The sequence below is a fragment of the Asparagus officinalis genome, chromosome 1 (assembly GCF_001876935.1).
Source record: "Asparagus officinalis chromosome 1, Aspof.V1, whole genome shotgun sequence".
Taxonomy (NCBI): Eukaryota; Viridiplantae; Streptophyta; class Magnoliopsida; order Asparagales; family Asparagaceae; genus Asparagus; species Asparagus officinalis.
The window spans coordinates 46,853,527-46,866,555 of NC_033794.1; the positions used below are offsets into that span (position 1 = coordinate 46,853,527).

At 38.1% G+C, this 13,029-nt stretch overlaps 1 protein-coding gene across 5 annotated transcripts in view; it reads right to left on the reverse strand.

Annotated features, from left to right (window-relative positions):
- Positions 1-5,665, reverse strand: part of LOC109823549 (protein CCA1-like) — a 32,843-nt gene extending 27,178 nt beyond the window's left edge. The window contains exons 1-5 of one of the 5 annotated variants that reach the window (XM_020389843.1): positions 5,386-5,665; positions 5,275-5,304; positions 5,002-5,201; positions 4,800-4,911; positions 4,661-4,722 (exon numbers count right to left, since the gene is read on the reverse strand). In XM_020389843.1, the coding sequence (XP_020245432.1) occupies positions 4,661-4,722; positions 4,800-4,911; positions 5,002-5,040 (213 nt within the window). In that variant the 5' untranslated portion in view covers positions 5,041-5,201; positions 5,275-5,304; positions 5,386-5,665. Of the gene's footprint in view, positions 1-4,660; positions 4,723-4,799; positions 4,912-5,001; positions 5,208-5,274; positions 5,312-5,385 lie in introns of all 5 variants that reach the window. The other 4 variants (XM_020389837.1, XM_020389832.1, XM_020389827.1 and 1 more) reach the window with 4 other exon arrangements.

A 13,029-nucleotide genomic window follows, 5' to 3' on the forward strand; every position in this document is an offset into this window, starting at 1 on the left:
TAAAGTTTCAACCTCTAATGTTTGGGATTCCAATATCTTCCAAAATTCAAACAAAAGTATATTGCAAAAAACTCCTCTACCGAATTCAGTAGAAGATGCTTATATTATCTAATGACAGATTTTGTTTCATCAAATATCATAGAGAAGAAAGTTTTACCATCAAAGGTTAATATAATACCCTCGCACTATCTAGATTTGGCAAAAGATTTAGAAAACCTAACACGATGTAAGATAGTCTCTATTAAATTCAACAGTAATGGTGGTTTTCTATAGTTTCAATATAGCCCTGATAATAACTAGAATCATGTACAATTTATCCATAAATAAATCTAGCAAAAACTAAAAAATACTATTGACTAGCAAACTTTATGCTTGGTTTCTTTACACTACAAACATAGAAATAGAATGTTGCTTATGAAGCAAAGAAAGAGACAAACGGATGCGGCTTGTGCCACATGATAAAGGTCCTACATGTCTCTTCAAAGAGGAGAGAAGAAGTAAAAAGGAATTTGCATAGGAATTTGCATAGATATTTGTTGCTCTCAGATTATCCTTAAACAAATAAGGAGAAAGAGTTGAATCATGTAACCTGACTCTTACACACATTCAACATATACACCTAACGGGGAAAAAATCCGAACCTTTCTCTTCATTTTTCTTCGTTACGGTTGGAACGGTGATGGCTAGATTGGTTAGCTTCACTCATTCGACTCACCTCGCCCTAACCCTTTTTCACCCCCTCCACGTCTTCTCCATTTTTCATTTTCCCTATTTTTCTCACTAGCTTCTGCAGCAATGTATATGCAGTATACAAAACATTTCTTCAAATTGACATCAATATTTTATGATACAAATATCAATTGCCATTTCCTCTACATTCTAAGAGTTGAGTAAATTGTTTAAGTTTTTTTGAGCTTTTAAGTTAACATTATTTCACTTAATTTCCACATGTTTATCATGTTAAATGCAGTGTTCATGTAATCTAAATTAATCTATGTTTAACGTTCTTCATGTGATCTTTTGATATGTTTATAAAAATAATAATGATTTATGTAATTTGATATGATTTTCTTACGAAGATACTGCCTATTATATGTCAAATGCATTGCATATAATCTATTTTAATCTAGGCTTTAACTTTCTCATTTGATTTTTCATATGCTATTAATCATAAAAAGTTAACCCAACTTGATTCTCTTCAGCACAATATTTTATGTTTGTCCAAAATTGAAGATTTTCTAATTTATTTGAGATTGAATTAAATTCTAATCCTGAAAAAATAAACTTCTAATACATTTTAGAAGGTTTTGAATTGTCTATACAATGTTGTATACTTTAAAGGTGAATGATCAATTTAATGTACTACTAAAAGCGTGGCGAACTTTGAACTTTTCTTTCAAACCAAAAATTTGTGTAATAAAAAATCAGATAAAATTTCTAGATATAGTAACGATGAAGTAGTGCAACTAAATCACTTAAATATGTCAATAATACAGTTGGCATCAACTCAGTTAAGATAATTATATTTGACAAAAAACTTTGTGATGCACATCGAGTGAATCATCTGTCAGCCTTCTCTAAGTTGTGTCTCTAGCTTACACATAGTGCAAGCGGCTCGTTAAGGAAAATCCATTATCAAAAGAAATCTTGGGGCCGCTAAGTACAAGTGTGGCCTATGGATAAAAGCCCACAAACTATGCCAAACCTGACAAGGTTCAAGAATCTTCCTTTCCCTGATATTCAAAAGAATTGTTCTGCATAATCCTCTTCTATTCTTCTTCCCTTTTGACCTTCTACTCTGTGATTCCTTTTACTTTCCTATTCCCTACTTTAACCAGCTCCTGTATAGGATTTTATGGCTACTGTGTTCTACTTTTCACTGGTATTAGTTATTATTCCTTTTATAGTAGGTAATTATAATGTTTACTCTTTAGTTGATAATAGAACTGGCTAGTTCCAAACTTGTATGTAGCTCTTTGGCATAGGTTTGTTCTCTCATGTCAATATTAGCCATGGATATAGGTATTTGATAGATCAGCTTTCAGTCTACCGAATCTCTTCTGTAGGTTGTATTTCTACTTAGATCTGTATTAAACTTGGTATACCATGCTTTCAACACAGTTTGGCATTCTCTGGCTACGTAACCCCTAAAATCATCAACATTTATTAAATTTCCCCCCAAATCCTGACATTTATTAAAATGCCTTCAAACCTCAACCTTTAGATTTTTTCCACCCAAACCAAAGAAAATATGGTAGGCATTAGACCGTTGAAAGGGGTGGTGCTACTATTCTACCTCCCCCGTAAACATAGTGGAGTTCAACATTTGCGTAGAAGAATCCGAAGTCTAAGATTTGAGAGGCATTTAAATAAACATCAAGACTTGGGAGTAATTTTAATAAATATTGATGATTTACAAGGTATGTAGCTCAAAAACATTACAGTTTTGCGGTTAAAAGTGATGGATTAACATTTCCCCAATAATGCTAGTTTTTTCCCCAAAGAGGACAACAAATTGGTATCGGAGGCTCTTGCAGTCAAGGAGGTAGACGCAACTAACATCAAGGATGTAGGAGTTTATTAAAACCAATGGGAGTCAATTGACGGACAAGGGGCTATGTTGCATTGAAACGGGTATGGGTGGTGGTACGGGTAGAGGACATGACAAATTTGTAAAGGATAGGCACAGGCGGGTACACGTCACATTCTCGAAGTAGATAGCCACAAGAGCCTTTACAATCATAGCTTCAAACTAGGTATGACCTAAATCAGACCCACCCAAGCCATGTTCATAAGTTTCACGAAGTGAATCTGAAGCGTAGAATATACATCCAAGAAAAAGCATGACAAGTGCTTTAAATTAAAATATGTAATATAGAATAGAGTGCACATGTGAAAGAATGCATGCGTTTATTCAAGGAGTGCCCAAGGAGTGTCCTATGAGCATGGGTTTCCGATACATGTCGAGTCACAGCACGGCTTCATGATAGAAATACCCATGTAACAGACAAGGAGGCTCCTAATCACCCAGACGAGCTAATCCTCGTATCAGTGGTCCTACAATGAGGGGCTCCAATGAGAGGCTCCAGTTATCATAGACCAGCGAGGGTTGGCTAGGAAGTCTCGAGTGTCAAAGCTATATAGCCAGCAAACAAATCTAGGGATCAAATACTGAGATGCCTTATGAACTACCATGGTTCAACTATTCTCTACTCAACAACTAGGAGGTATAGTACAAAAGGATCATAGCATCAGGAATAATTTCTGCCAACTCCTCCCCTTCAGAACACCCCTTCTTAAAAGACATCCAGTCATTGAATGTATCATACTCCCTTCACAAACCGACTCCCTCGCCACAACAATTTGCCTCTTAACAATTTACTTATTATATCCCTCCTGCTCAAATTTTTTACCCAATTCTTCCATGGTCATTGGAAACCTCCTACAATAGGACTATGGAAAACCCACATGGTCTCACTCCTAGGTACGACCCACATGCTAACTCAATTAATATGTACCCCCATAACAAACCCACCACTTATAGGTTGTACAGTAGTCCTTATAGGTATCATTCATCTCCCAACAAGCCTCAGACAAACTTCATTAGTCAACTGATTTCCAGACTTATAGGTTGCACAAGTACACCTTTCTACCAGACAGGTCGAACTAGACGTTCCTTCTTTTCACAAAGAATCTAATTCTAATATGCTACAGTTAGTATTTTTTTAAAAGATGTTGGATTACTTTTCTATCTGTAATAACCCTATTCAAAAAAGAGTTAGCATCTTCTGTTTCATTTAACAACTGATGCAACAGAATAGTATCTCTCTTTTAAGCGAGTCAACAATGATCAAGTTTCGTGGGAAATGTTTCAAGAAGGCCAAGATCTATGTTATCGCACAGTTATGCAAAAGAATAAGAATTATAGGAACTCAATGATCTATATGGTCTGCCTTGTGACTTAGAGGAAATTGATCGCTCCACTAAATAGAAGCTTGGAAGAGCTCTCAAACTCTAATTCCCAATAAAAAAAAGGCTCCCAAAGACTATAATATTGTTTTATCACTACCAAAAACTTCTATTAAAATACCCACTAAAAAATGCAATCTCTCAAATGGCTCCCAAAGACTATAAGATTGTTTTGTCACTACCAAAAGCTTCTACTAAAATACCCCTTTATCCCATAAAGATTAGGACTCATACAGTAATCCTATAAGAACTAGGTCTAATATAGTTTTGTACAGATGTTCTGAGAATCCTGTGGTACATCTAGAAAGGGCCCTAAAAGGGAGGAAGAAAAGAAAAATCCTCATATGAATAGGAACATAGGATTCAGGACAACACATCCAAAGAGACATCACCAACAAGACCAGAACAAAGAGAATGGTTTTTAACCCATTACATAAATTACTAAGACCATTGATTGATTCTAGAGTAACAGTACTAAACGATTTCAAAACTTAACAGCACCACATCATAGAGTTTTTTGGGGTAAACCTCTGCGCATGAAAATATTGTATAAAGAAAGACAAGAAAGATTCAGTTTTGCAAAACTACGCTAAGCTATTTCAGTAAAGAATCTAGTTCCAACTGCAGAGGTATATACCTCTGGAGTACACACACACACACACACACACAGAGAGAGAGAGAGCAACTGGACCTTTGTGAAGAACTTTTGTGCATGACTCCGAATCTGCACTGCTGTTTTTGTACCAATATGCTCTGTGCAGTGTACAAAACCAAAGCATCTGTAATTAAAAACTAACTTGGGAAAAAGAAAAAGGAATCAAATTTACAACCTTCAATCCGCTGCCAAGCTCTTCCATACAGTTTCAGAGCTTCAATAAACTTGTTATGTTCTTCCTCGGTCCACTTCTCTCGCTGCTTCGTGATTGTATATGGTTTTCTTGTCTATTATACGTACAAAATTAACATAAACAAATGAACACATTTTGGAACCAAACAAACATTATTTCACTGGCAATTCAAGTCAGAGATCACCTTTACGACAAGCTCTTCACCCGAAGAATTCGTTTCCATTTGTTGCCAGATCTCAAATCCTAAAATCAACAAGAACAAAACACAGCAGCTTTGGGTACTAGCTCTCCTCCAAGTAATCAACAAATAGCACAAGTTCTCCTTCCATGTCTCCAATCAACCGCTCAATTTGACGAATATAATACCTCATAACTTAATCACATCTACCACTGAAAAACACAAATTAGAAAATTTTAACAACTTACTAAAATTAGCATCAGAGCTCAGAAACCTCACCAAATTAAAGTCCAGTCAGCAGCCATGATCCTGCAACCTAGCAAGCAAGAAGAGATCAACAAACCCTAAGAATCGAAAGGGAAAAAACAAACAGAATTGCTCAAAACTCACCTCTAGCGGCCGATGCAGCGCGCATCAGGCACATCCAATCCCCATCCCGCCGATCCAAACCAAACAAAGCTTAATATACTCGTAATCGAGCTCGAGATCTCAGCATCAATGGAGAACTAAAAAGACTATTTCTTCTTGCGAGAAGACGAAGAATCGAGAGAAAAAGAGAAAGAAGAGGAGCTCCTTCGTCCGCTGCTCTCTATATCTTTAATTTCAATTTCGAAATGTTTTTCGAAAGAAAAAATAATTGGGGAAAAAAATCTCAGCCACTATAGTTATTTGTGGATTTGGGGACGGGAGAGAGGAAACCGAAGATTCGCGGCGGAGAGCGAGAATGGTGTAGACACGTGTCGAAAATCTAGTGTCCGGTAGGAACGCAGCTGCGCTTTTTCGCTCGTGCCCGTGGTGATGTGGCAGACTCTCATCCACAAGCTCACTTTCGTGGTACTCTTTTAACGAGAGTTATGGCGACCATGTTGATTTCTGCAACTCGTGTGATCTGGAGAAAGTAGGGCCCAAAAGTAGAACGGGTGACTAATAGGTGAAGGAATCATTAGGTGGAATTCTGAGGAGAGAATTGTTTGAGGCTGCGTAGGAAATAAGTGTTTGGTTTAATTTCTACAAATTATAGAAAATATTTTCCACCCAAAATATGATTTCTTTGTGTTTCTTAAAAAATTTATAGGAAAAGTTTTAAGAAATCAAAAAGTACCAATTTTCTTTTTTTTTTTACTTTGCTTGTTTGGTTCAAAATAAGAAAATTGCCATCTGGGTGATTTCTGCTCATTTTAAGAGAATTGATTTCTGTAAATTTTAGTATTTTTCTATACTTTATAGAAAATATTTATGTAAATTTTTTTGAATCAAACACAGTTTACGAAAATCTACAGAAAATTTTTAATTACAGAAATGTCATTATCGGTCTTTTTGAGAAAAAAATTTTTATAAAATTGTTGAACCAAACACCCCCTAAAAGTACAGGGGATGAAATTTTTGAAATAAACTCATTTACAATTTTAATCCCACATTTGAACCCAATCCAAACTTATTTACCAAAATCGACCAACTTTCTCGTCACATCAGTTTCGTGGCTAGAAAGTGGGTCATTTAAAAAAATCACAATCCTAATTAGTCAGGCTTACCAACCCCGACTAATTAGGACCTCCCCCCAGCCCTCTCGTGGTTAGGCCACTAAATAAGTCGGGGTTCGAAACCTCGACTAATTTTATTGGGGCTCCCAACCCCGACTGTTTGGCAGAGTCTGTGTCGTCCCTCATAAAAATGATCGGCAGAGACTTATGCGAGGATTTTCATCCGGGAGATAGTTCATTTACACAAAGTCCCAGAGACTATTGTATCGAATCGAGGCTCAGTTTTCACATCCCACTTATGGATGAGTTTCCAGAATTCATTCGGGAGTCAGTTGTCATACAGTAGCACATTCCACCCACAAACGGATGATCAGATGAAGAGAGTGAATCAAATATTGAAGGATATGCTGCAAGCATGCATTATTGATTTCCAGGGTAATTGGGAGGACCACATCCAATTGATTGAGTTCGCTTATAACAATAGTTATCAAGCGACAATTGGTATGGCACCGTACAAGGCATTGTACGGAAGGCCTTGTAGATCCCTGATATATTGGGCAGAGCCGGAGGATAACTTATTACCTGGACCGGAGCTTGTGAGACAGACTACAGAGAAGATAGCGGTGATTCAGGAGCGCATCCTTGCAGCTCAGAGTCGTTAGAAGAGTTATGCAGATCATAGGCGACGACCGTTAGAGTTCCAGATTGGGGACTATGTATTGTTGAAGGTATCTCCAATAAAGGGAGTTCAGCGATTTGGTAGGCAGGGAAAGCTAGCCCCGAGGTATGTTGGTCCGTTCAGGATTATTGAGTGCATTGGAGCCGTTTCGTATCGGCTAGAGCTTCCCACATTAATGTCGAGCATACATGATATTTTTTATGTTTCTTTGCTTAAAAAGCATTTGCGCGATGAGGAGCAACAACGAGTGTTAGACGCACCAGAGATTGAGCTTAATGACGACTTGACCAAGATAGAGGTTCCTGTATGTATTCTTGCTAAGGAGGACAAGAAGCTTAGAAACAAAGTGATACCTTTGGTTAAGGTTCAGTGGAACCGAAAAGAAGCCGAAGAGCCTTCTTTAGAGCGTGAGGAGGATATGCATCGCGACTACCCGCACCTGTTTGAGCAGGTAATTTGATTGATTTGATTATGCTTTGATTATACATATGATTATCAATATGGACATATTTATATTTAGCACTAGAATTAAGGTATTAATACTTAGCTTCTAATCTTTCAGAACACATGGTATATATATGGGAGGTCCCTTGTTTGGGTTTTTCGTCCGATGGAGTTAATTAGGAACACCCACATTCTAGGCTGTTAAGCGTGGATATCTCTATTATACATTTGCAGAATTTTTGGGACGAAATTCTTTTAAGGGGGAAGAATGTAAAGCCCTGTAAATTTGAGTATATTATGATAAATAATATTTAATATGTTATACTATGATAAATAACATATTTTTGATGTTTGAGTATGTTAGGAATTGATTTGAGATCAATTCAACGTACATATTTTCGAGTATGAGAATGAATCAGTTTGCACAGGCAAACAGACTCAGTGTAGTTGATGGGTGCTCTTAGTAGTTGACTATACTAAGCCCGTAAACTATTTACAGAAACTTGAGTTGAGCTTATTAGTCGACTACTAGGCTTAGAAGTCGACCGGCGGGAGATTTCCTAATGTATGCATGTTTGGTATCGGGTTGATTTTGTTTGTTTCGAACCCGACTATTAACCTATGTGTATATACTCGTTTGAAACACTATTTTCCTCACCTTTCACGTGAAATATCAGCAGCCTCTCACCTCCTTCAACACTAACCCTAAAATTGTGAGTTTTGGGTGTGTTCTTGAGGCGTTTGTCTAAGGGGAGGCAGATTTTTGGCATTTTGGAGAAGAGAGATCTTGCGTGCACGTGTTCAGGAGATCAACACCACTTTGAGGCAAGATTATTTTTGTCCAAACTCATCCCCATAGATAAAGAACTAGTTTGAGATGTATATTTTGGTTTTCACATGCTTAAATCTTAACCCGAGGTGTTAAAGTTTGGTTTTTGAAAATAAATCTTAACCCTATGCTAGATCTGAAGTTAAATCTTTGTTGTTGGTGATAGAAATGTGATTATGATCATTAGGGTTTATGTTAAATTTTTTTTAACTTGATAATTGTGTTTAACTCATGAGTAAACCCTAATTATTGTTAATTGATGTTTCTTGTAAGCTAATTATGCTAAAAACCTGAGTTTGGGATACCTAAGATAGATGAACATGTATAAACGAGATTTTTATTTTGTTCATGAGTAGTTAACATCATGTGTTGATAATTTCGTTGTTTAATTAAGAGCTAATTTGAGAAATTTGATTAATTAGGATGTTAATCCCTAATTAGAGCAAATTAAGAGATTGTTTCATGTTCAGGATGATTGCTCATATTTTGATGAATATTACATGTTTTATTTTTGTATTAAATCACATGAGAAGTATAGTTAAATGATAAATCATGTTCGTGCATGAAAGAATGCACGTTTTGACAGGGTAGTTGACTACTAAGCTTAGTAGTCGACTACTCATGCCCAGTTTAGGTTTAAAGAAACTGAGTTAGTACAGTGTAGTCGACTAATATGCTTACTAGTCGACTACTAAGTTTGACACTGCAATTAAAAAGTCTGGATTGATTCAGTGTAGTCGAATACTAAGGATAGTAGTCGACTACTAAGGATAGTAGTCGACTACTAAGGATAGTAGTCGACTACTAAGGATAGTAGTCGACTACTAAGACTTTTTCCTGAACATTTTGTTACTTTGTTTTGAGATATGATCGCGGGGTTCGAGTCGCACAATAGTCTATGTATAGACATGAATATACATGAATGGTGTTGTGTCACCCACATGAGTATCCCAAAGAGGATTTTGATAAGTGTTGGGTGATTACACTTGAGTTAGTAGTTTATACACATGTTGGATATCGTTAATGAGCTCAGCTCAGTACTATATAAGATAGTGCGTCGGTATATCAGATTTATACAGTTTAGGCATGGGATGGATATCATTGATGAGCTCAGTTTAGTACTACGTGGGGTAGTGCATCGATATTCTATTTGTATAGGCTATTGAGTCGGGTTTGGATGCTTTGTCTAGCAGTCCGTCCACACGAGGGTGCGATGAGGCTTGTGAGCCGTCTTTTAGGATACCTATAAGGTAGGTCATCCCACACTCATGTTACGCACTGAGATCGCGATGAGACTAATGATTCGTGTACATTGATTTAGGATACCTACAGGGGTAGTCTGTTGTGTATGATACTACGATTAGACCAGAATCTTGCAAAAAGTTGTAATGATACGATTATTTGATAGCCTGACTTTTAGTGGATGCCAAGAGTGTTTATGTCACGTTGTTGAATATATATATGACCGAGATACCTTACTCTTGTGAGTACATGAGAACTATATACTGATGTTCATCATGGTATTTTATTTTTTTCCAGTGATGTTTCTATTCATAGTTTGGGATTAATATTTAGATATCTACAGTTTGAGACATATGATATACATAAGGGTTTCCTTATTTGGATTATTTTGCTCGATGTACTACATCTCATGTTGTAGATTTCTAACTATTAATACCATTAGGTACGAGACAAAATGATGTAGGTAGACTGTGCTTAATAGGTAGAGCATCCACTACATCTAGCAACCCTTCCCCTGGGGGCAGATGAAGGTAATCTTGCTTTTACACTCTGTCGCTCTTGTTATTTTCTTTTTATTTTAATTTCCCTTTTAGGCGGTTCAGAGTTTTGAAGAGTCGCAGGTTGACAGACTTCCAACATAGTCACCGTCGTTCAAATATAGTAGTTGAGACTCCACTGTAGTTGACTTTCATGTTCAGACATTAGAGTTTATTTTCTTCTTGTAATGGCTGTGAGCCTTAGTACGATTTTTATTTGATTCATGTTGAGACACTCTTTAGTCATCAGATGTATTTTAGATTTATCAGTTGAGACATGAGTTCACTTATGAGATTTATCTTTTGACATCATGTCTATTGTATTTATTTCCTTCTTTTTGCATGTATTGTACCTACACTTTATTTTTTATTACACTAGACGATATTACTGTTATTGGTGAAACGTGTTATTGCACAGCGTGGGTGCATGATAGGTTTGAAATCTCTGGGTTCACCTTGGACTACAGCCATGTGTGAAAACAAGGGCGCACAGTTGGTATCAGAGCCCTAGTTCCAGTATCCTTAGGGTCATCCTGTGTTGAGTCGTAGAGCTAGAATAAAGTTTCTTAGGATTCATATATAGAGTCTGATAGGAATTCCTAGAATGAGTGAGGACGTTATATACATATATCTCAAAAATTTTGAAATTTTTTATGACAACTATTTTACTTTGGCTATAAAATATTTGCATGAATGAAATACGATACAGTTTTCTTATTGCTATGAGTTATATATATGCTTTTGTCTGAGGTTTTATAAACTCTCTTCCTGGAAATTTATAGATGGTCAGGCAAGGATGTGGACGGAGAGTATCCTGTGCTCGAAGAGAGAGACAGTTTGAGCCGGAGCCAGAGCCACAGCAGACTCCACCTGAGTCGCAGCAGGCTTTGCAGTACCTCATAAACCTCATGGTGCCTATAGCAGCTAGGCTATCAGCGCTCGAGGAGCGAGTGGCGAGCCAGACTCCACCAATTGCACCACCGCCTGTAGTTCCACCGCTAGTGATTCCAGCCATTTCTATTTCAGAGGAGTCCACAAACGGTATACCAGGGATCATGCCACCACCAGTTGTAGGTAGAGCCACAGAGAAGGAGGTTTGGCTCCATCTAGTTAAGAGGTACTAGAAGATGAGGGTACCGAAATTTCAAGGATCATCAGATTCGCTTGTAGCCCACAAGTGGGAGGAATATGTGGGGGATATCCTTGACTTACTTTATGTGAATTCAATCCAGAAGTAAAGGTGAGCAGCCTTCAGCCTAAAGGGTGATGCCGAGGGATGGTATAGGCTTCAGTTCAGCCCAGAGTAGCGGGTAACCCTGTCATAGGAGGATTTTGTCTATTTTTTCGACGAACAGTACATCTCTTCTGCGGCACAGACCGGAAAAGAGCTTAAGTTGACCAGATTGGAGTAGGAAGACATGTCTGTGGCAGATTACGAGAGCTGGTTCATGAGTCTACTTTGATTTACAGGCATGTGGCAGTCAAGAGAACGCCAGGCTCGGATGTTTCTTATGGGGCTTCGTCCAAGCCTTAGGCACTATCTCATGTCCAGGAGGTTCCGCTCAGTTAGAGAGGTAGCTGATGTAGCCATTGCGCAGAAGACAGAGACTGCGATGTTCTAGAAGAACAAGAAGGGTAACACTAAGTCAGGACAGTAGAATGATAAGGGCAAGGGCAAGAGACCTTTCGCCGGACCTGGAGCACCCCAGCAGCAGGGTAAGGATTTTCAGCACCAGATGCAGGGGTAGAGGGGACCACCACATGATCAGAGAGCACCGCAGTAGCTTAAGATTCAGGGTGCATGTTATAATTGTAACAAGATTGGGCATAAAGTCAGGGATTGTCGTAGTGCACCAACAAGATACCAGCAGGGCAAAGGCTAGGGCCAACACCAGGGTCGAGGACACGGGCAACAGCGGAACCGTGGACATGGTCAGTAGTAGCAGGGTCGTGGTTAAGGCCAGCAACAGCAGAGGATAGAGGCACCACCGACCGTTCCGAGGATTGAAGGGCCAGCAGGCCAGATTCGAGTGATTCAGGAGGTTCCTCAGGGTTAGATAGACCTATATATTCCACCGCCAGCAGTACAACAGGCGTCGGTCACCGGCAGAGTCTATGCAGTCGTACCACATGATCATGGTGCGATCGGAGCCATAGTGGAAGGTACATTTTTAGTAAATTCCTTCACGACTCGGATCTTGTTTGATTCAGGAGCTTCACATTCTTTTATCTCTCATACCTTTATGGATAGGTTCCGGTTGATTTCATATCCTTTGGATGTACCGTTATCCATCTCTACTCGTTTAGGGGAGGTATCCCTATTAGAGAGTATATGTAGAAGATGTGTCATCAGTCTAGATGAGTCCAAGTTCATCGTCTACCTGATTGTTTTATGGATGTCGGAGTTTGACGTCATTCTTGGTATGGATTGGCTATCATTCTTCCATATCAGTATTGATTGTTTTGCTAAAACAGTCAGCTTGACGGCGTCCGATGGGTCTGAGTTGATCGTAGCTGTAAAACCCCAAAATTTTTGAAAATATTATTATAAATGATAATAAATGAGTTTTATTTTGATTGGTGATCATTCTGGGATGAATAGATCAGATTGGAATCGATTTGAGATCGATTCGCAGTTTCAGCCTCAGTATCACGAGTCTACTGAAATCTGTCGTATTTGTATTTTTAATAATTTTTTGTTGATCAGATAGATGTGAGGTTTGCGCCATTGATCTCAGAATTGTGAGACGGTTCTGTGGGTAAAGTTTTGTTGTATTCTGACGATGGAGACTAAAACCTAATTTTTAATAATAAAATACTATT